General features: G+C 42.3%; 1 protein-coding gene across 1 annotated transcript; it reads left to right on the top strand.

The window, feature by feature from the left end:
* The first annotated feature begins 5,282 nt into the window (after positions 1–5,282).
* ANKLE2 (ankyrin repeat and LEM domain containing 2) lies at positions 5,283–22,453 on the top strand. The gene is made up of 13 exons (XM_071572412.1): positions 5,283–5,589; positions 8,506–8,919; positions 9,920–10,111; positions 10,909–11,102; positions 11,995–12,183; positions 12,464–12,586; positions 12,935–13,001; positions 13,624–13,805; positions 15,249–15,355; positions 16,181–16,374; positions 17,344–17,998; positions 18,530–18,661; positions 19,632–22,453. Exons 1-13 carry the CDS (start codon positions 5,343–5,345, stop codon positions 19,867–19,869), a joined length of 2,934 nt encoding a protein of 977 aa, XP_071428513.1. The 5' UTR covers positions 5,283–5,342; the 3' UTR covers positions 19,870–22,453.
* The last annotated feature ends 776 nt before the right edge of the window (positions 22,454–23,229 follow it).

Below are 23,229 nucleotides of genomic sequence, written 5' to 3'. Positions count from 1 at the left end.
TAAGAGGTTCAGTGAAGGTCTAAAATGAGGTCAGGAAGAGCATCTGGTTCCAGGTCTGTATTTGTCAATCTGTGTGACTTCATTAAGGAATTACTGTTAATTTTGTAACATTTTGGGGTTTATGTTTGATTTGGGTTTTTTTTATCTGGGAGGGAGTGGGATATGTTGTTTTCTCCCATCTTTGGTTGTAGCCAAATTATTGGGAAAAATAAGTTGTTCTCATGTTCAGATGTTAGCAGTGGTTGGGAGCATCCTCTCTCTTCCCTCCTATAATCTCTTATTCCCAAAGTTCAGATTATAGATATCTGTATTTAAAGAAAAAAAAGTCACTGTAAGCTATTTACAGTTATGAAGATGACCCCTGACTTCCAGCAAAAGAAGACTGTAAAGACAAGCAATGCAGAGCAGTTGGTATCTTTGGCAGATTTGCCTGGGATGTTTTGTAAAGTACCAGTTTTTCTCTTACAGTCACAGGCCAGTAGTGAGCTTTGCTTCACTGCACAAACACTTTGCACCTTTTAGTTTGAGTTTTGAAGTAGAAACCCTTAAACAAGTATGCTTGTAAAAAAAAAAATATATATATATATAAGAAAAAGATCGTAATTTTCTGACTTTGAATATCTGGTTTAATATGCTTATATTCTCTAAGTTAAGGCTGACATGAGGGGTTTTGTTATTGTCATTGTTTTAATGTTACATTTAAGTTTGCTCTTTTTCAACATACTGTACAAATGGCTTAAGGAAATTAGCTCCTAAAGCCAGAGCTTTCAGAAATTTAATTATTTTTACTTTAAAAGATGTGATTATAATGCCTATAAAATTATTATTATTTTTAATAGCTTTATCTTCCCCCCTACACTTCCCCTCCTTTCTGCACCCTCTATTGCAAGGTATCCACCATGAATGGAGGTGTTGGTGCTGTGGCAGCCTCTCTGCAGAGCACCTGGACGAGGTTATTTCCAAAGCAGCTCCCTTCAGATTCCTTCACCTTTGCTCCTGTTGCTCCATGTGGTGGTTCATAGTGAGCAATAAGCCCACACTCTACTCATTCAAAAATTCAGTGGAGGGATCCTGCCTTGCCAAATGTGCTGATTTCTAAAGCACAAATCAACACACATGCAACATTACTTGGAAGATTCAGTGGCAACTCATACACTAGAATGTTTTTGTCTTTAAAACATACAGCAAACAGGTCAATTATATCCACTATAGTTGGCAAAAAAAGAAAAAATCTAATGAGTACAAGTAGATTCAGTGGCCAGAAAAAAATTCTAGTTCATGTATTTTTCCAAAGAGACTCTTTCTGCTTTTGGATGGGCTTGATTGTTGTGTAGGAATGGGAAGGATATTGCAGTTTGTTCAGCAGTAAGGCAAAAAAATAAGCAAACAAAGAGCCCAAATCCACTTCTATTTGTCTAAAGTCTGATTTCTCATAATTACCATTCAAGCTCTAGTCCAGTTGAACACTTTGTGCTTGTTTATACTGAATGATTTCATGCCCCTCAGCTACTGAATTTTGACTTATATTTTACTGGGATCAAAGTCAAGTGGTGCTGACAGTCAAGGATTTGAAATTGGTGAAGGAAGAACTGCATTCATGTGGCATTAGGTGCCCATCCTATGGATCCACCAAACAATTCAAAGAAAAGTCAAAAGCTTTATTGACTAGCTTAGGCATGTTAGTGTCTGCACAGTGCTGCAGTCTGTAGAGTAAATGGTACTGATTATTTCACTGTTGTCATATTCTTGAAGTTGCCTGTATATTATGCTCAAAAGAAGAAAAAACAACCCTCAGTATTGTTAAAGGAAAAAATTAAAATTACATAATGAATAATAAATTCAGGACAAAAAGCCACCAAATGTCCAGGATTTAAAATAATACTTGTGCAGCATTAGTGTTGCTGTTCACTTTATTAAATACATTGCCTAGTTAAGAATCCATCTTGTTTTAATCTGTTAAGTTTGGTAACAGTTGTATGGAGAAAGGTTTTATCTGGTATCAGAGAAGCCAGAATTGTTATAAACTTTCATAGTTATTCTGTATGTCTGAATACTCTTTTTTTTATCAGTTCTGCATTTTGCTTTTCTCACTAGTTCCTCAAGACAAGAACTTGTACAATCCAGTTCCCTTGGATGTGTTTCCCTTTTGGAGATGAGGGAGCTGTTGTGCACAGAATAGATTCCCACACTGACCCACCTGCTTCTGGAAGTACCTGGACACTGGGTATTTTTTGGTTTATATTCAGCCTGTATTTTTTCTATAAGCAGAAGCACCATGTCATTTACTTAAATGAAGGACAGACAGTGAGACTTGAGGGTCTAAATCCAGTGAGGTACTAAGTCAGTTAAATTACAGAAATCACTGGGAAGTCTTCTAGAGGGAGCAGCAGTGTGTGATAAAAGCAAGGCCTTTTCTTTGAAGCTCATCAGCCTAGTTTCCTAATTATCCAGAGAAATAGTTGCTGTTTTATTAAAAAGCCTGAGCATGCTTGGTCTGCAAAGCTTCAGGTCTCTGCTGTCTAGGCAATAAACTAGTCGTAGGAATGAAAACTGCCTCCCCTCTGCCTGTCACAGCACTGCCAAATACATCACAGGAGAGTCTGAAGAATAGTATCTTAAAGATTTTTTTATTTTCCTTTTTCAAGCACTGCAATGGAATGTATTTTCTGTGTCTGTTTCTTCAGTAGTTCCTACCTGCTAAACCAAGTCTTATTGATGAAGGAAAAATGTCACTGCAATGTGAGAATGTTCCCAAGTGCTGAAAGGTGCAGCATTACTGCATTGAAAAAAAAACAAAGACCAGCAAACCCTACAATGGAAAAAAGTGTTACTGAGTCTCTGGCATTGCTGAACATTGCATAATGCTCCATTCTATTGTCTTCCAGATTTCTTGGAAATACTTGTGCACTGTATTGGGATCAGCTGAGCCCCCTAATCCACTTGTGTAATGGGAGACCTGATCCCATACTATGTATTCAGGCAATATTCTAACTGAAACCTATAAAACTTTCACATGTGTAAAGTAAAATCAGGGATGAAAGTTCTAGTGTTCATAATTCATGGATTATGTATTTCTCCTTAGAGGAGAGAACTGCAGTAGCATGGTTGTTCTAGTGTTAGCTATGACATCAAAGGTCTGCTGGGGACAGATAGTATTATCCATATAAATTTAACTTAAAGATGACAGATTCACTCCTGTTCATGCTGAAGATTGTGATGTACATTTATTAACCTTGTGGGGAAAGTGGGAATAGTTGCATGTGACCAGAGCCTTTAAATATTTTCATGTGAAAGCAGTTACAGTCCAAAGGAACTATTAATGCTCATCAGCATTTCTCTGTCTACTACTTATGTGTTAACACCTGAGTCTCGGGGAGCCTCATTTCCAATACAGATGCACAGATTTCTAGGGAAGGGAAAGATGTTCTGGATACTGTAAATGAAATGGTTCTGTTTCATATATGACATTCAGTAATGTCTGCTTAGGCTGTATTTGTAAAGATAGAAGTTAATCATTTCATCTTCTTGAACGGATAACCCAGGGGCTGGAGGAGTTACACTATGTACATTTAATGTTTATGATCACACAAAGCATGTTGATTATAAAAATTATGTGCATAGGGAATTCCTTTAAAAGTTTTGTGCAATAAACTATTTTTGGTAAAGGGCTTCATGTTGTTTCTCCTTTAAAGAGAGTTACCATCTTCTCTTCGGGTTTGGGCAGTAATTTTTATGTTGGAATTCTGAATGTGCTGCTCAGTTACAGGGCCAGGACCAGTTTAGCTCTGTGTGGGTGTAACCAAAACTGTCTATTCTACAACCTCCGGGTCCTTTCTTATGGACTGTTAATAATGGATCGTTAGCAGCAGCTGCCCACCTGACACCTCAGGCTGCAAGCTGGGTGTTAACCCTGTGGGGCAGGGGAGTTCATCTTCACACCATCAAAGATTCCAAAAACACCCCATGACTCAATCACCCATTGTGAAACTCCCTGCCCTGGGGGAGATACTGGGCATTCCCACCTGAACCTGAGCGCGTATAACCTTCGGGTATTGGGACTTCTGGTACCGCTTGTCAGATCTAAAGGAGCACCAGAACCTGAACAGAGCCCTGACCATCATCCTCACTAACCTTTCCTTTACTTTGCACTCAGGGGGACCACGTGTTGCTCCACATGGGCTAACAAACACTGTGTCCCAGGGTGCTGTGTTAGACATCTGGGGGTTGGGGAGTTAGAACCAGTCTTTATCATTGGATTTATTTTTAGTAAATTGTAATTCTCACTTGTAATCTGTCTTGAGTTGGGTATAGCCAACTGTATAGCCACCTTTAAGGAAAAAAACCTTTATTCTGAAAGACTACATTATTGCATATTGATTTTTCACTGTTTTTTCACAGATCTAAACTTGATTGTGCTTGCATTTCTGTTACATTTATATTTTCTCAGCTGAACACGTCAGGGAAGAAACTCAATTCCTTGATAGCAATTTGCCAACTTCCTGAGTGTACAAAGTTGAACGAGGCAGAGACATCATCTTGATTCTAATTTAACCAATTGCAATGATGATGAGAGAAATTATTCTGGCTTGCAATATGAAACACCGTGAGTTAAAGCGATGTTATTTTCTTCTCTAAGGTCAGGTACTTAAACCAGCAAGTGACACACAGCACTGCTGACTGTGCAGGAGGCTGTACCCCTAAGGCAGGAACGTGAAGGGAGCACTACAGGCTTCCTGCTTCAGTTTTCCATCTCTGCCGGCCTCTCCGAGCCTACAGCAGCATTTTGAGGTTAATGCTTGGCCTGACCCTTCTCTTCTGAAGCGGCCTTTCAAAGTGCTCATAGACTGCTCAGCGAGGCCTGTGGCAAACCGCGTGCTGGCTGAGGCACCGCGGGTGCAGTTCGGGCTCTGCCCCGCCAGGTCCCGGCTCTCAGCGGGTGCAGTTCGGGCCCTGCCCCGCCAGGTCTCGGCTCTCAGCGGGTGCAGTTCGGGCCCTGCCCCGGCTCTTAGCGGGTGCAGTTCGGGCCCTGCCCCGCCAGGTCCCGGCTCTCAGCGGGTGCAGTTCGGGCCCTGCCCCGCCAGGTCCCGGCACTCAGGAGCGCCCGCAGCGCCGCCGAGAGCAAACCAACGCCACACGCCGGAGCAGCGCCTCAGCATCCCAAGCTCCTGCTCGGGGCCGCTGTGCCGGTGAGGGCCGCGGAGGGGCCGAGCCCCGCCAGCGCCGGGCGGAGCCGCGGCCGGGCCCGCGGGAGGGGCGGGCGCGGGGCGGCGGAGGCGGAAGCCGCGAGGCCGAGGCGGTACCGACCGACCGTCCGGCCGTGCCCGGGGCCGCGCGGGCCGGGCATGGAGCGCTGGGTCGGGGCCGCCGGGGGCTGGGGCTCGCTGTGGGGAGCCGGCTGGGGCCGATGGCCGTGCTGGGAGCTGCTGGCCGCCTGCGCCGTCATCGGCGCCGTGGGCTGGCTGCTGCGGCTGAGGGACAGGAGGCCGGGCGGGCGCCGGGCAGCGACCATCGCCTGCTCCCCGGGCCCCGGCGCCTGCCCCGCGCCCACCTCCGCCGCGGGGAGCCGGAACTGCGGCGGGAGCCGCCCAGGTGAGACACTCGGGGCGGTCGGGGGGTGGCGCGGCCCCCTCGCCCCGCGGCAGGGCCGCACCGGGCACGGGCACGGGCACGGGCACGGCCCGCGGAGGCCGCGCGGCCCTTCCCGCGGCCCGGGCGGAGCTCGGGGAGTGCCCGCGGGCCCCGCCGGGCCCGGCCCCGCCAGCCCGGGCCCGCTTTGTCACCGCCGGGCCCGGCGGTGCTCGGGGTCCCCATCCCCTCCCAGCCTGCCCTGCCCACGGCTGGACATGGACGCGCGTTTCTCTTTCACGAGAAGCTGTCCTGATTTCCTCTCCCTTTCTTATTTCCCCGTAGCTTATTCCGAGCTTGTTCTCTTCCAACCCGCAGTTCCCCATTGCTGGCTCGGGTGGCCACAGGGCACCCACCCCATGGCACAGCCACACTCGGGCCTTGTGCAAGTCCCGGGGATCCAAATAAAGCCCGAGACGGGATGTGACTCCCAATTCCTGCCTCTAAAAACATCCCCCCTGTTTTCTTACATTACTCACTTACTGAAGGATTTAATGAGTAGTGGAGTACAATAATACTGCCATCCTTAGTTCATTCTGGTCATGGAACTCGCCTCAATTTTTTTTTGAAACAGATTTTGGTGGTTCATAATGATGCAGTGAGACAAGGGAAATTATAATTCTTACCCATTCTTCCAGATTTTGATTGATTTGGAAGAAGCCTCAAACATGTGGTTGTTGTTAAAGCAATTATTTCTGTTTGTAAAGGTAACTTGCAAGGCCTTGTGTGCTGAACTAGAAGAGGGAGCTGCATCAGTGCTGGCTGCACTCTGGGTCGTTTGTAGCTACATGAAATGCATTTTAAGGTTCAAATAATCCCCTTTTGTACCTGCTTGTAGCAAACTATTGAAGGGTTATCTTTAAACAGGCAGTTGCTGTTTCTCAGGTTTGCAAGTCACACCTTTTGTTTTGGACAGACCAAAACAGGTGATGCAATTAAAAAAATCAATAAATGCTTATCCAATAAATGCTGTCAAGCACCAACAGAGTTCATGAGTGTCCTGGGTTGTCATTCCAACAATGTTTTCCCTGTTTCCACAGCAAGCTTACTGTAGAAAACTCTTCATTCTAACAGTAGATCTTAAACCAAAGATTGTTTTCTTCGCTCTTGGTCGGCTTTGCCATCTCACTTTGATTTAGTTGTACCAGAGCTGTAATGGATACACAAAATAAATACTTTTTCTTACATGGATGAGAAAGCAAATTTTGAGCACTATATTTTAGGTGCCAAGTTCTACCAAAACAGGAGAAGCCAGAGAATTCAGTCCTTCACAACGGTTTGTTTTTTGCTTAACCACAAGCTCAGAAGGCTGTTTGTGTGTCCCTGCCTGTTCTCCAAACATGAATTATATATATTTGTACAGGTCAGCTCTTCTGCAGAATGATTGTGCTAGTTCTGAAACTAAAAATAGGAGCCTTTCTGAATTAATTCTTTAAGCCATAATGTTGACTCTTTAAAGTGTTTTCAGGAGTTGGTTTTGCAGTAAACTTCCTCACCTCTGAGTTTCATCTTTACTGTGTTTTTTTCAGTCATGCAGCCTCAGAAAGAAAATCCTTAGAATAGCAAGTTTGGATATTCTTCTGCCTGACCTTAGGGCTGCATTTTATTCTTTAATTAAAACACAGTGGCACCAAATTTATTTGGAAAAATAGATGATTAAGAATTGAAGTGAGAAGATCTTTCACATCTGTCTTTGCAGTCTTGTGGGCAAGTCAGAAAATCGAAACAATGAGGTTGCTTGGAGGCTCAGGAGTCATAAGGGAACAGGAATACTTTGGGGACATTGCTCAGCAGCATCAGCTGTGGCTTTGCTGCAGTGTGGTGGGGTTTTTCAGGCAGAAATACTCTCAATTCCCTTTGTTTCACCAGGGTTCCAGTTAATATTTGTGAAATATTCAGGAACTGTGATATGTTCTCTAACCACAGACATTTCAAAATCAGACATTCCTCAAAAAGAGCTCTGTAAGGAAACAACCCTCAAACTCACATGACTGTCAGGTTGTAATAATTGAAAGTCTACTTAAGTTTGGCATTAAGTATAATTTTCATAGTGTTTCCTTCAGCTGTGGTTTTCACAGCAAGAAATTTGTATTTGGTATCATGTTGGTTTTTGTACCTCCTTGGTGATGAGTGAACGAGCTGTCAGTGTGGATTAAATGGAGGGAAGTGAGCTGGGGGACTTAGAGTGTCATAGCAGAGAGAAGGATTTTTCTTTGGGAATGGAGAAATTCTTCCAGTTTCTGCTTCTTGTTGGAGAGGGAGTTCTGAAAAGATGAGTTGTTCTTGTCTTCTGGCTGTTTGCCCTCAAAACAGGGCCTGGGAAACGACACGTTGTGTACGTAACTCCAGCCTTGCATCGTGGCCCCTCCTTTGGGTGCTGCATCCTGCTTATGCCTTAGGCTTTGGTCAGCTGGAAATTCTTAAGGAAAAAGGTGCTTTTAGCAATAGGTGCTCCCCCTCTTCCTGGGGTTGACTGGTCATCATGTCCTTGTATTGCATTGCACACAGAGATTGTGTCTTTCTGGGCTAGAATTAAATAGTTCTCATCCTGTCATAGATTTTCATGAATAAATATTCTGGATTAAATTTTCATTTCAGAAGAAATTTGAAAAGGACAAGTGAGAGTAATTTGTAAACTGCCCTCTTTTAAGTAGTTGAGAGAGGAGGAAATAAACTTTGTATAGGTCTGATAGCTTAAAAATGCTTTTAATGCCATGAATTGAGAAGTACTTTGTCTTCTTTGCACTCTGAGAATCTCATCAAAATCAGAGAAGTTTTTGGGAGACCCTTTTGTCCTTAGCCTTAGTAGAGCATTTAAATAGCAGAAAAAACCTTGTGTTTTTTACAGTTTCTCTCCTCTCTTTTTGGCCTTTTCTGCAGCTGAACTAACAATGGATACAATCCTGTCCCGACTGAAGAAGCTCAGCCCTGATGAGCTTCGAGAAGAGATTGTGAGAGCAGGACTGAAATGTGGGCCCATTACTGCAACTACAAGGTTTATTTTTGAAAAAAAACTGGCTCAGGCCTTGTTGGAGCAGCAAGGGGCAGTGGAGGAAGCAGAACCTGCTGTGTCAGGGGAGGCTGCTGGGAGTGTCCCGGCAGCGAATCCCAGCGGCCACGGCGGCGCTGAGGAGCCGGACTTTGGGTACTGTGTGGGTCTGAACCCGCCAGAAGAAGATGCTGTGACACACACAGACTGTTCAGCTCCACAAATCAGTGCTCAGGCACCATCCAGAGATCCTCCACTGTTCTATGGTGTTTGTCCAGTTTATGATGACATATTGGCAAGGAATGGTAAATACTCATTTCCTTTATTTCCAGTGATAAGCCTTTCACAGTCGTGTCTAAATAGACCTTTTCTGTGCAGAAGGTGATATGAACACCACTGCATTAGTAGTGTAAGCATTGCTTAAAGTATTTTTTTTTCTGTAAACAGTATTTATTTGAACTTCTGAGACAGATACTTGGTTCTGACATCCCAAGTGTTCTGCCATAGCAGTGCCTGTACATGAGGGTCCTCTCCCCAGTGTGGCTCAGAAAAAGAAAATGATTCCTTACTGCTACTCTTGGACCCATCTTGTGCCTCTCAAGAATAAAAAGTAATGCTATAAATAAACAATCAAAAAGCTTTTTGTACTGCCATCAGTTGATGCTTAAATGATCTTTCCATTTTAATGGGAAATGGCATTAAATGCCAGTTGGTATCTGGAAGCATCAGCCATTCTTCACATTATATTTATGAAGACTGCAGTAAGGAATTTCTAAATTATCTGGTGGGAGGAGTACAAATCATTTACTCTGAGAGTAGTCTGTAATAAAAAGAATATTCACATTCTTTGAACAATATAATTTGAACAAATTAACGTTAAAGCAAAAGGTGAGGAAGGAAAAGGATTTAATATCCAAGGTTCTGTGCAGAGATTTAAAGTTGTGAGAGCTTCAGAGTTGGGCTTTCTGAACAAGAGAACATCAGAAGTAATGCAGGGTGAACAAGCTCAGAGTCTGCATTTCAGTCTGGATGTGCAAAGCTTGTTGAACTGACCCAGTGATGAAGGATGTTCAGGTGTTGATTGATTGTAACACAAATCACCTGATGTCACTGCAGAGTGTAGGAGTTTTCTACTCAGTTTCTGGGAGAGAAGATTCAAAAGGACTTTTGCTTTTTGCACCATATTTGGAAGAGAAGCAGTTTGAGACCAAAGGTGGAAGGACAGTCTGAGAATTTTGTAATCTGTTTCTAGGATTAAATCTGAGATTACTAAAATAACATAACTTTGGTTGTTCTTTGTTGCAGAGAGAGTGCATGTTTATGAAGATAAAAAGGAAGCTCTCCAAGCTGTTAAGATGATTAAGGGTTCCCGTTTTAAGGCTTTTACAAACAGAGAAGATGCTGAGAAATTTGCTAAAGGAATCTGTGATTATTTCCCAACTCCAAGCAAGTCCTCTTTGTGTTTGTCACCAGTGAAAATGGGATCATTTAACAGAGGTAAGGGAGGAGATTCATCTCTGTACAGTAGATGTAACATACAGTCTGTTCATTTTTTGTGTGAAAGAAGCAGCAATACCTGCATTACCAATTTACTAATAACAAAAAATTCAAAGGGTGAAGCATCTTAATAAGCTGAAGTTTAAAACAGCATTTGTTTTAAATGTAAAAATGTTTTAAATACAAAAAATGTGTTTTAAATGTAAAAAACACTGCTGCTCTTCTAGAGCTGGAACGTGGGTAATGGTCTGCATAGATGTGTTGCTTAGTAGTCCATGGGTTATGTTTGTTAGGACTTGGTTTTACTGATGGACTTCAGGATTTTCAGGTTTAATAAGATGCTGATAAAGTTGCACAGTATATTAAAACTGTACTTAATTGTGAAGTAAACTTATAAGTTCAGAAATAAAATGGTGAGCAGTGATCATATTTCCCAGTGTTCCCAGTTGCTAAATTAAAGAGATCCAGGAGTCACAGAACTGCCAAAGCAATTGTTATTTCTTGCTGAACTTTGCTTTTAAGTTTAGATGGAAGCAGACTGGTAATTATAAATCTCCCAGTCTCTATTAAAGCCTGAAACAGTTTTACAAGATGACTAATCATTTTCCTCTCCCTCCCTACTACTAACTGCTAGTGTATTTAAATGTATTGTTAGTGAGCTCAGTTCTTTGCTCCTGTACATTAATGATGCAAAATTAATACATGGTTGAGATCAAAGCTTATTGTCATGGCCTGAATCTGAAAATAGTGATCACTGAAAAGAATGGATCTAGAAACAAGTGGTTTGTGTTTCATAGATGGTTTGTGCTCCCCTGAGACTGAAACTGCAAATAAGGAGAGAGCCAACAGCTATAAAAGTCCCCGGACTCAGGACCTTACTGCCAAACTCCGGAAGGCAGTGGAGAAGGGAGACACAGCAACGTTCTCAGATCTTATCTGGAGTAACCCTCGTTATCTGATCGGGTCAGGAGACAATCCAACGGTTGTGCAGGTAAAAAACCCCAAGAGAACAGAAAAATCCATGTTCTGCTTTAGTGATGGAGCTTTGGAGGCCTGATAGCAGAACAGGAAGGAAGGTTGTTTCCTACTTTTCCTTCAAGACAACTTGTTTCAGCCAGTGCAAGGCTTCTAAGGGTTCATCATAGCTGAAAATGAAGAGAAACCAGGAATTCTCTGTCCTGTGTAAGTCACCCATCATGGATAAAGAGTTCACTTTGCTCCAGGAGAGCTGCAGGAACTGAGCATGCAGTTCTTCAGGGGAAGAACAGTTCTGTGCAGTAGTGAAGGAATGGTCTTGTCTTCATACAGTTTTCATCTCCAAATAGACTGATTTTATGGACCAGGGTGGGGCCTGGGCTGTAACTGGGTGTTCCTACAGCACTGCTGAGCTGAGCACCACTATTAAATTTCAAAACCATGTATAAGGTGCCATTTAGCAAAGACTGACAATGACACTTGAACAAATCCCTTCTATCAGACCAGCTTTGTTGAAAATTTGTATGTAATACAACAAAGCACAGCTGAGTTTTATATATATACACATACATAGATGTATATATAACTATTCTCTTGTTCTTTTGACACACTGAACTTCCAACCTCCTTTTTGTGATGTCTAAATATTCCTTCTTTGCCATATTTTTGTCCTAGATGTAGAGAAAAGGCTATAGTTGAGTATAAGAGTAATTTTATTAATGATGAGAATAATGTGGGTGTAAAGATGTATAAGTCTTTACAAAAATATTAGTATAAGTCTTTACAAAAATATTAGTATAAGTCTCAGTGTAGGACCTTTGTATTTTCACACCTAAATCAGTTGCATTTATGGGTGTAAGAAAGCTGTTTAGGTTTTGGTTCATTCTAATGGTGGTCTTTGTTTTCCAGGAAGGGTGTAGGTACAATGTCATGCATGTTGCTGCCAAGGAGAACCAGCCTGGTATCTGTCAGTTATTGCTGGACACTTTAGAAAATCCTGAATTTATGAGGCTCATGTACCCAGATGACAACGAGGACATGCTGAAGAATCGCATCCAGTATATTGTTGACCTTTACCTTAACACACCAGATAAAATGGTAAGATTTGGGTGGTGTCTTGACCTGGTTTTTATTATTATGGATCTGTAAGTGAGAAGGAAAGATAACAGAAAGGAACAGTTGTAGCAAAATGAGCTATTCCTGAGTTTTGTGGGTATTAATAATCATTATTCCACATTATGGTGGGAAAAGATTTATCAAGAGTCAGGATAATTAGTCATGACATTTATTTACTTTTCCCAGTCTCAAAATTCAATGTGTGTATTGACCTAACCATTTTTCTAAATGCATGTGAATTTTTCCCTTCTTTCCTCTGCAGGGATTTGATACTCCATTGCATTTTGCCTGCAAGTTTGGGAATTTGGATGTTGTTAATGTGCTTACCTCACACCCAGCTATTGTAAAAAATCCAAGAAACAAATATGATCAAACTCCAGCAGAAGTGAGTCCCTCCATCTCCTCAACAAACCTAAAAATGTTATGTCTAATCAATATTTTCCATGTTCAAACATTTAGTAAGTACTGTAGATAGAAGGCTTGTGGTAAGGTATTAGTGTTATGATTAAAGTGTAAATTTTTGATGGCATTAAAAGTATTTTATGTTGGCTGTATCTGTGGAACAGTTACAGATTTTAAGCTGTTACTGTATTTTAGTGGTTTGATCTACTATGAATTGAAAGTACTGAGTGAGATGGGCAGGGGCAAATACTGGGACTATTCAAGAAAATCCATTGCAATTGGTTTGAAAATGAGTCTTATGCTTTACTAACAAATAAAATTGTATTAACAGGTGGTTTGTGAAAGAAGCAAGAATAAATCTGCAGAATTGAAAGAAAAACTAAGAGAGTATTTGAAAGGTCTGTATGCAGTTTTGTGCTGTATCACAGAGGTGTTTTGGCTTTTTGCTGCCTTTTATTCCATGTGCTTTCTGTGGCAGTTCAGTTCATACATGATGCTGCTGTGCTGTGCAAACCAAAGGGAAACTACAACTGAGCAGGAACAGAAAACTTACTGTGGTTTAAATGATATGATCAGAACTGTTAATGTTTGGATCACAAGGTTATCCTCATGGCTCTGTGATGTGGGCTTGGCCCTCACTCAGCAAGCCTGGAGCAGAATGTTTAATCTGAAAGAAACAAAAGCCCTTAACAGGCCAAGAGATGTATCTGTCACACTGGGGACTCCTGTAATTTCCTTGACATAGAACTGTCTTTGTTTGTCACATGTGAGTTCTGGTGTTTGCAAAAGGAGGTTTTGAAATTTGTAGAAGATGCTGAGGGAAGGGCTCTGTGTGCCATTGCCAAGATGCCATCTGTAGTCAGGCAGTAAATACTGAAACAGGGAGTTGGAATTCCAGGTAGATCTCCTGATGAAATAAAGTCAGATGGTTTAGTGCCTGGGTGCATTGATGCTCCAGGAAGAAGCAGCAGGCTGAGGTAGCCTAAACTTCTTAAGCAAGCTTTGTATGATTTATTTTAGGTCGGTACTACGTGCCACTCCTGAGAGCAGAGGACAATTCCTCAGCTCCTGTCATTGGCGTGCCCTGGTCACCGGATCAGACGGACGATGGTCCCCAGAGGAACTCTTTCAAATACCCTGGCAGCCCCAAAGACCCTGTGCTGTCCATAAGAGCTTTTGCAGGCCCCATGAGCCCCTCAAAGGTAAGGAGAGAATTTTATATCACTGTAATGCATATTTTTTTCCTTTTTATGAATAAACCATTAGAAGATGCCTGCAGGGTGCCTTGAGTGGTGGGGCAGCTCCTGGTACAGGCTGTGACTCTCTTTTTCTTGAGGAGATGATTCTTCCTCCATGGAGGAGCACACAGGCTTGTAAATATTTTTTATTGCTGAAAACAGAATGTTGTGTAAATAAGAAGAACAAAAGTTCAGACAAAAGAAAGTTGTTTTCATTTTCCTTTTGGAATCTTTTCAAAGAGCACCTTTGGCAAACCTTTAGTTTCTTACAGGTAATTGCTGTAATTAGCATGGAGCTGTAACTAGCATGGAGCAAAGCCTTTCAATGCAGCTACAAATCAGTTTAAAAAATCTTAACTATGTCTTTATCTAATTTCTAGAAGTTGCACTGGATGTTAGAAGCAGTTCATCACCTCTGCCTGTTGAATTAACATTTATATGTATTTCCAGATGGAAAACCTGACAGTCAAGTAGTAGGTGTTGGGATGGTTTTGGAAGAGTACTGACTGTAGAGCAGAAAAGCCAAATCTTTAGTTTTCAGAATACTTGAATATCTGTTAACTATATTATAAACTTACTAGTGTTTCTTTAACTCCTTTGTTTAATAGGAATGTGTTGGAGGTATGACAGATTTAGAAATGGTGAATAAATACAGTGGAGGACTTTGTGTCATCTGGTGCTTGAATTTTTCAAGACTGAGTTTTACCAGGATGCTTAATGCTTTTTCTTCTAAATTACCATTTTTCTGTTCCACTGACAGAACTTTAAATAGCATTTATACTGTGAAAAGTCTTACTTTGGGTGTAAACAGTTCATCATTTTGATTGCTGACAGGTATTTTCAATGTTTGAATGTAATTCTTAGTCATTGTTGTGATTTTGTCATACAAAGGCAGAAAGTGTGGGGTTTCACAAAAAAATTCCCTTGAGGCATTCAAACTTCAACATAGACAGGAAGAAGATATTCTGGTAATTGCAGTAATTCTGTGCATATGAAAATACCACCTTTACATCCCAGAAAAGTGACCAGGAGAGGATTTGTAATTAAATAGAATAAGAATGACATGGCAAAATTACAAAACCCTTCTGTTTCCTGCTGCACACGGAATAAACCCAGGCAGAGGTGGTGTCTGCACAGTTGACTTTCAGATGGTTGGCCATTGTGATCCCTCTCTGATGAGCAGTCAGGAGATCAAAGTCTCCAGTAATACTGGGAGGAACAGCCTTAGATCCTGTGGGAGATCCTTCATAGCTGGAGCTGAGCTGTACCCCGGGCAGAACTTGAGTTCTCTACCTGTGGGCAGCCAACAACTCAACATCTTCCAGACAGACAGGCAGACATTTAGCCAGCACTGAGTTGCTTCTTCTTGTGGAGGGTAATTTTAAAATTTATTTCTGTTTTTTAAAGGCTGAAGAATTTCGCAGGCTTTGGAAAACTCCACCTCGGGAGAGAGCTGGTTTCTTTCACAATGTCAGGAAATCTGACCTGGAGAGAGGTGTTGAAAGAGTTGGAAGGTATCTAGAAGACTATCAGTATAAAAAAATTAATAATAGAGCAATGAAAAGCAGAAGACTGTGCTGAGAGTACAGCTATTACTTGCTAAACAATATCTTGGGACAAAAGTTACTGCAGAAATACTTAACAAAGTGTGTTATATTTGGGTTTTTACTGTATTTTTGTGTAAACAAAATAGCTAAAATGTGAGGCCTGGCTCTCTGAGCTTTGGCAGTAAAGATCCTTGAACTGAACAGCTTCTCTCAAACATTTACTTGCCCGGTATTTCAGAAGATTTAAACTATGCACAGCCTGCCTGTTCTGGGAAAGTGAGGGATTGTTAAAAGGCAGCAGAATGAAAAGAACCTGTTAAAAATGTGCTACTTTATAAAGGCTGGGTGGGGAGGAGGTCCTTGCTGTTCAAATACCTTCTATCAGCAACATATGAAAAAAATACACTTTGTTAAAAGCTGACTGGATTTCAGTTTTTAAACTAATCCCTCACTTCTCCCCTACGTCTCCCATTCCCAAACAGAAGCTGTTCAGTGCAATATCATTCTAATTAGGCCTCCATCTGTGGGGATTCATCTCTATCTGTGTCTGGATGGAGTCATCTTAAAGATGGCAATGTTTATGCTGCAAACTGTGAAAACAGATTAAATTTGAAAAACAGAACAAACGAGGTGATGCTTTGCTGAGGATGTGCCTGTGCTTTGCAGACTGTTGAGTGTTGGAGTTGCACGTTTGTGCTCCTGTTAATTGCTGATAGAATGTGATCAGAAAAGTTATTGTCAAACTGATATTTATGTCTTCACAAATGATTCGTTTTATTTTATTTATTGCAGGGAGTTAGCTCATGACCTGGGGTTCCCGTGGGTTGAATACTGGGAATTTCTGGGCTCTTTTGTTGATCTGTCTTCCCAGGAGGGGCTGCGAAAATTAGAAGAGTACCTGAATCAGCGTGAAATGAGCGAAAAGGCTCAGCAAGAGACAGGGGAAAATGAAACCTGCAATAGATTTAAAACTCCACATCCCTCTGGTAAGAAAAGGCCAAATGCTGCAAACAACAGGTTGTACCAAGGGAGAAGAGGGAAAGAAAAACGTGGTGCCCAGGGGACGTAATATTCACCTGTTGTGGTTGCTGTTATTAATCTTGTTATCCAAACAATCTGATTATAGTGTTGAAAAAGTAGCCAACAGCACTGTGGGTGCAAGAGAAGTACAACAGACTTTATTAGATGTTCTTTATCTTTCATATGAAGTGCTTTATTTGATTGTAGCCTCCAAATGAAATCATTGTAAGAAAACTTCTGTCTTCAGTGTGTTTTCACTCAGAGCATCTGGGAGCTCATCTTAAAGTTTAGAATTTTATAATCCACAGATAACAGAATAAATAACTTTTTAAAATAAAAAATAATTCTTTACAACTGTAAATTCTTTACAATTCTTTACAATGAGCAAAACCCAGGAAAGCTTCTATACCTTCTGAGACCTTGCTTGCCATATGTTCCTGCAAGCCAACACTATCCCAAATCTTTGTGCTTCTTCCTCCTTTCCTGTGGGATTATAGATCCAGAAGGGCTCTGGTACTGGGATAAGCCTGGCCTAAGACCCTGAGGGACAGTCACTGGACTAGTCAGAAGCCTTTGTGCCGTGGAAGAGAGAAAAACTTATGCTGTTCTGCATTAGTAACATTTTCCTGCCCTGTTCTCCTTCATCCTGACTTTGTCCTTTGTGGCTGGTTGCTGGTTGAAGTGAGTGGTGTCAGAAATGCAGTTCTGAAATGTCTAGGATAGGAAAGATTATTTGCAAAAAATATACAGCCATAATGTTCCCATTCTGCATTTGTATCTTTAGTCAGATTAGTTCTTGCTGTTGTTACCTAAATAAAATTAGAGAGGGCTTCAGGAGATAGAATAAGTCATAAAAATTTTGCATTTGCTCCTAGTTTATTTACTCAACATTCTGTTAAGTCTTTTTATGTTGCTCTTATTAAAATTGTTTACAGGAAAGAGTAAAAAGTCCTGCAATTCCATTTCCGTGGGTGCGTTTTTGGATGAGGACGATGATGACATGAGCTTAGAGGAGATCAAGAACAGGCAGAACGCGGCGCGGAACGTGAGCCCCGCGGCGGGGCCGCAGCAGCCGAGCGGCGGCGCCGGCGGAGGGGCCGCCTGCGACATCCTGTCCATGGAGCGCGGGACAAACATCATCGAGCCGGCCCCGGCACGGCCCCGGCACTACGAGAAGGAGGCTGCCCCCAGCAGGAACGGGCTCTGCGCTCCCCTGCCCAGTGAGAGGATAACCAGGGACAGAAAGCAGCAGCGGGACGGGGACGGGTGTCTCGCAGCGCCCATTTCCAGTTTAATGGCAGACTTTGGAAGTCTGTCCTTCCAGGAACAAGAGGTTGCAGGAGTATCTCAGAAAATCACTGAAAAACCTGAGAATGAGGGAATTCTGGACAAGACCTGCTATGCAGTGTCACCGGCACGCTCCTCTGAGCCAAGTGTTACAGGAAAACCTGGAGAGATCAAGTTAAGGACAGAACACAAAATGCCATTAGAAAAAGAGAGACTGCCTTGGCAATCTGGAGTTCAGACTAAGGAGGCACAACAGCGTCAGGGTGTACCCACAAAAGACAATTCTAAGTTATTCCTGCTTGGGTAAGAATGGTTTTTTTTAATACTTATCTGTCCTTGGGTTTCTGTTTGCAAAACAAGATGCTTCTGACAGAAGGTTAAGGTAGTGTGACACTAAGCACCACTAATTGCAGTCAGCCTTGAATAATGGAGATGATCTGAAAGTGCCCCCGTGTTTGTACAGAAGCTGTGCAATTCCCTGCACCTCCTGAACACCTACTGCAGAAGGAAGAAGTCCATTTCCAAAGTAGTTTCAGTTAACCTGAGTGTTTGCATTCATCTCACAGACCTGTGGCTTGGTGACTTATTTACAAAGTGTTTGCTACACTCTTGGGATATCCTCAGGTGAAATTTTCAAAACTGATTCTGAGGCTTCTGCGTAATAACAGACCATCATTTGTGGGGGTGCTGCTGGAGAGGGCTCATAAAGAGGCTGTGTTTGTAGAGACCCACAGTCATCTGTTTGCTCATATAAAAACTAAGTGGTTTGGGATTGGGGTGGTCCATTGCCTAAACAGACAGTGCTCTTTTCATCCCGTTCTGTTTCTCTTCCAGGGAGCAGCCCTCGAAGCTGGATAGTGATGTCTTAGCAGCTCTGGGAGCAGCAGAGATTGATCCACAGAAATACCCAATGATTTCCAAATGGAAACATGCAGTGCAGTCCTACTCCTCATCTGACAGGCAAAGGTATTGCTGCAAATTCAATCAAATGAGCCGAAATAAAATTTTTAGCAGGTCAGTTGCAGAACAGCTTGAATAGCAGAATTGTGGGTCTTGTTGCTCACAAAACCTTGTTTTAAATATTCAACTGTATTAGCTGTGTTAGTGTTTCTGAAGTTCATCACCAGGCCTTTTGGGCTGGTGTCTATTCATGAGCAGCAGCTGTGCTGTTGGTGGTTCATCCCTATTGTGGAGGCAGTGCAGGAACTTTATTGCTTTGCAGTGTTTGGGTTGTGCAGAGGGATGCTGAGATGAATTTCATATCTTCAGGCATCTTTTTTATTTTTACCTTTTATTACTCCAGTCCAAAGGAATTGAGAGAATGTTGTGTTTGCCTCACAAATAATGGACACACGTTTGCTCACTCAGCCCCCTTCATTTTGCAGTGCAGCCTCTGCCAAAAGCAAAGAAGTGACACAAGATCACTGTGACTGTAGGGATGTGGGATTTTTTTTCACTGCAAAAATGAAGCCTGACAATGCAGATACCAGCAGGTCTGTCAGGAGAAAATGGTTTTCAAAACGTTTCAAATGAGCTACATGAGTGCAGATCAGTTACAGCTGGCTGTGGGTGGGTTTGCATTTATTTATTCACATCTTACAAAATATTTGTACCTATAACATGGTTTCCATAGTGGCTCCTAAGATGAGTCATATTTGTCATGCAGAAAAGAAAGAACAGATGCTCGAATCAGCCTTTGGTCACTCTGCCTTGCTTAAGATAAAAGACAGAGAAAAAGGAAAGGTTCTTATAGAGAAGGGTTTTTAATTTAACAAAGTATTTTGCTCTGCTTTCAAAGAAATTTTAAATACTAGTTCTTACTGACTTAAGAAAAAATCTGACTTTATATAGTAAAATGATAGTGATTCTGAGTTAAAGTGTTGCTCTCCTTATTGCAGCCTTTAAAAAACACAAAATCACTTCTCGTTTCTTTCAGTTGGCCAAGTCCTGCCCTGAAGGCAAAGTTCCGGTCCCAAACCGCCGCTGCTGCCCTTCCAAATGCTTCAGGGCATGCCAGTTCAGGAAGGAGAAGTCCCATCCCAGGAAGTCCAGTCAGAGCCGGCGGCCCCGCCCCGTTCCCCGCCGAGCCCGGGAGCCCCGGGCGGTACAGCCCGGCCTCGGTGCACCAGGCCCTGCTCAAACAGCGCTACCTGCCAGGGCCTCCTGCCCACTGAAGCACCAGCCACGGCCCAGGACTGCATGGGAATTGTCAGAGTGCAGGGAAAAAACAACAATGTTACTAAAGTGACATGAGGTTTGTACTTGGCTATTTATTTTTTCCTCAATTGAGGACAACTGTATGTTTTTAAAGAAATGGAATATATGTCTTAATGCCATATACAGGATAGATTATTACTGGTGATATGCAAGAAGTTCGTGACAGTGCAGTTGTCCAGTAGCTGTGAAATTCACCCTTGTTGCCACTAACAGTGAGCTGAACCATCCCTTAGCAATGGTGGTATTTGCTATCACTACTTTCATTATTGTAATGATCACGTGGCCCTCAACTGCCTTTCTTTAGCTTGGATAGGCAAGGAAACATCATCAGCAAACAGAGCCTTAGGAGAGGAGATGGATGGCAGGAAGTGAAATGTTCTCCTGCTTGCAGGGGGAACTCTGATACTGAAAAGCCCAACAGCTGCCTGGGTAATGCAAGAGTAACTTCCTAGTGGGGAAGGGAGATGTCAAACCCTGTGCATACACAGAAGGTGTTTGTAGCCAGCAGTCTGGGCTGGGCACTTCCTCCCCACACACACACCTGTCTGTCCGTGTGTTTGTGCACAGAGAACCTCGAGCCTTTGCTTGTTCTGAGCCTGTTAGAAACACCGTGATCTCTCCAGTACTTTAGAAACAGGGCACTGTAGGAACTACTGGGATTCCTTTAAAAGGTAGTATGAACATTAAGAGAAAAATACGTAAAAATTAGCTGGTTTTTTTTCCCCAGAGCAGCTTTTAAAGTTAGCAGATTCTAATAGTTATTGCACAAAAGCACATGAGCAATAATCTCAGCAAATTTACCAGCAAGATACTTAATGGTCTAGTTTGTAATATATTAGTATGGTGGCCAGTGGTGGCCCATGAGGTGGCTCCTTATTTCCCAACTGTAAAGAGAAAGGAACAGGGACTAAAAATATTTTTACTGAAATATAAGCTCTGTCTCTAGTCTCGACATGGTAATGAGTTTTTGTTACAGCAGTTGATAATTCTGTTACAGCAGGTGATAATTCTGTAAGAATGACTTGTTTCAACAGCAGGGTGCTGAGAGTGAAGAAAGCTTTTCAAAACTCCAGAATTTTCCATATGAAGCCTAATGGTTGTAATGTTGCATGAAAGACTTGCAGAACCAGAGCTCTGTAGGCAAAAAAAAAAAAAAAAGACTTATCTGTTGTCACAGCATAAATCTGATCAGAAAATGGAGCTCTGCCAAGGCTGTGCTGGTAAAAAGGGATGGATTAGGATTTGCTGGTGCCACACAGGCAGGGAGGAGACACCAAGTCTAAACAGACACCCCTCGAGGGCCCCACCACTCCGGGGCTGGATGTGGACCCCGAGCTCATGAGCTGCTCACACGGCAGTGACTGTTCCTACACAAACTGTGCACCCTCCATAGGTTCATGATTTGGTACAAACCTACAACAACACTGCACTTAATGCTTTTGCAAGCTCAGTAGTGCCTTTTGTAATATATTTTTTTAAATTTTTGTTCTTTTAGAAGTTTAAAAAGAAGTGGCATCCACTTATAACAGTTTTTCTCTGGGCTTTCTGAACAGGATGTCTTTTAATGTCTCTTAAGTTTGATTATCTGGTGCGACAGCTCTGCTGGGGGAGAGACTCCTCTTCTAGAAATTATACTTAAAAAAGGCTTATTTTGCTCTTGTGTTAAAATGAAACCTACTTCCACTGAGCTGGACATTAGAGCTACTTTACACAAATGCCTCTCATATTCCAGACAACAGGCAGGGCCTTGGGTGGGCATCATGCTTTAAGAGACTTTCAGAAAAAAATAAACACAAAACCTCACAAAGAACTTTCTGTTACCAACAACATTAACTGACTTTTTTAAAAGGGTTTTGTTTGGGTTTTTTTAAATGTTTTTTTGATGCTGCAAGCTCCACAGTCTCAGACATTTTAAGGTCCCACATACAGTTTTACTTTGAAAGGGTTGGGGTTCTGTTTGTTTTGGTTTTGTTTGGGGTGTTGGTTGGCTTTGTTTTTTTTAAATAATTTAATGTAAATTACATCTTTGTCATTCTGGAGTCATTATTCAGCTGACAGTAATTGCCTCATTCCATGTTACAGTCAGACTGATGGGGTAAGTTGCTGTGGGTGCAGCTGCTGTTCTCCACACTGGTCCTTCCAAGCTGTCACATGTCAGCGTTGCCCTTTTGCTCAGAGTTTGTTACTGAGCCAGGAGTCAGATACTAACACTCTAGTTTTGTACTTTATACATTTATTATGCTTTGCTTTTATTTTTTTAATATTTAAATGTCCGTTGCTGGTATGTACATGTAGCCAGACACACCCCCACCCCTCCACCCACCACCCCACCCTTCTCTTTCACGTTGTTGTTTTGTTTTGGTTCAGTCAGGAAAATATTTTTTTAACTGTGTTTCTATAACGTGCATTAGTCCAGGTGTACTGCACTTAGGAGGTCATTTTTTCTAACCAGGTGTTGCTTCAGCTGTGACAAAAATAGCATTTGATGTAGCGATTTTATAATTTGTGATTGTGAATAAAGCCCTGTGGAGACACTTTAAAGCAGAGTGGCAGTGCTTGATTTGTTTTCTTGGCAGAAGGTTCACTTCTAAAGGTGTAAAAGATTACCTGTGGTTTTTGTTAGTTTTTTAATGAGCAAAGTGGCATGTTAAAAATACAGAGCTACCCCACTTCCTATTAAAACCCAGATGAACAGCTGAAAGTGTCACCCTGTGCTCAGTGTGGGGGGCACGGGGAGAAGGAGCTGAGCTGATACCATGACAGGGCAACTCACGGGGGCTGGTCCAGGCCTTGCTAACACAACTACCTGCATCTTTTGTGTGTGCACAGTGACACTGGACTACACCCCCAAAGACAAAGAACAGTCTTACAGTGTTGAAGAGACAGGAATTCAGAATATGGTAAAAAATACATACTTAATTTTAAATTTCATACCTTCCTTCCACCTTAAGTGGCACCAAAACCTGTTAATTTCTGTACTTGGGCAAAGAGGTGATGTGGGGCCCCTGGTTGCCCACCAAGAGCCTGTTCACTGACAGAGGGTGTAAGGTGTGTGTGAGAGAGGGTCTGTGTACACACAAATAAAAATGCCCAGAATTTTCATCTTACTGGTGTTGGTGCTCCTGTTCCTGTGGTGATAAGGGACACAGCTCTGCAAAGGGCTGTGCTTACACTACAGCAGTGCCCTCTTCTACATCTCTGTGGCTGATGACAATTAACTCTGTGCTGCCTCCTCTCTCGAGTTCCCATTTCAGATGGTTGAAGCTAAAAGGACAAAGCTGGTAAGTGAACTGTTGCCTTTAGCAGGGCGGGACACA

The sequence above is a fragment of the Pithys albifrons genome, chromosome 17 (genome assembly GCF_047495875.1).
Source record: "Pithys albifrons albifrons isolate INPA30051 chromosome 17, PitAlb_v1, whole genome shotgun sequence".
Classification (NCBI taxonomy): domain Eukaryota; kingdom Metazoa; phylum Chordata; class Aves; order Passeriformes; family Thamnophilidae; genus Pithys; species Pithys albifrons.
Note: the sequence above shows the minus strand (reverse complement) of the source record. Positions and strands in the feature narration are given on the sequence as shown.

Bases quoted from the DNA above. Each gene is read 5' to 3' on its own strand.
- ANKLE2 (XM_071572412.1), top strand. From the start codon at position 5,343: ATGGAGCGCTGGGTCGGGGCCGCCGGGGGCTGGGGCTCGCTGTGGGGA. The intron at 11,103-11,994 runs GTAAAAAACCCC...TTTGTTTTCCAG, and splicing joins ACAATCCAACGGTTGTGCAG to GAAGGGTGTAGGTACAATGT. The intron at 13,002-13,623 runs GTCTGTATGCAG...GATTTATTTTAG, and splicing joins ACTAAGAGAGTATTTGAAAG to GTCGGTACTACGTGCCACTC.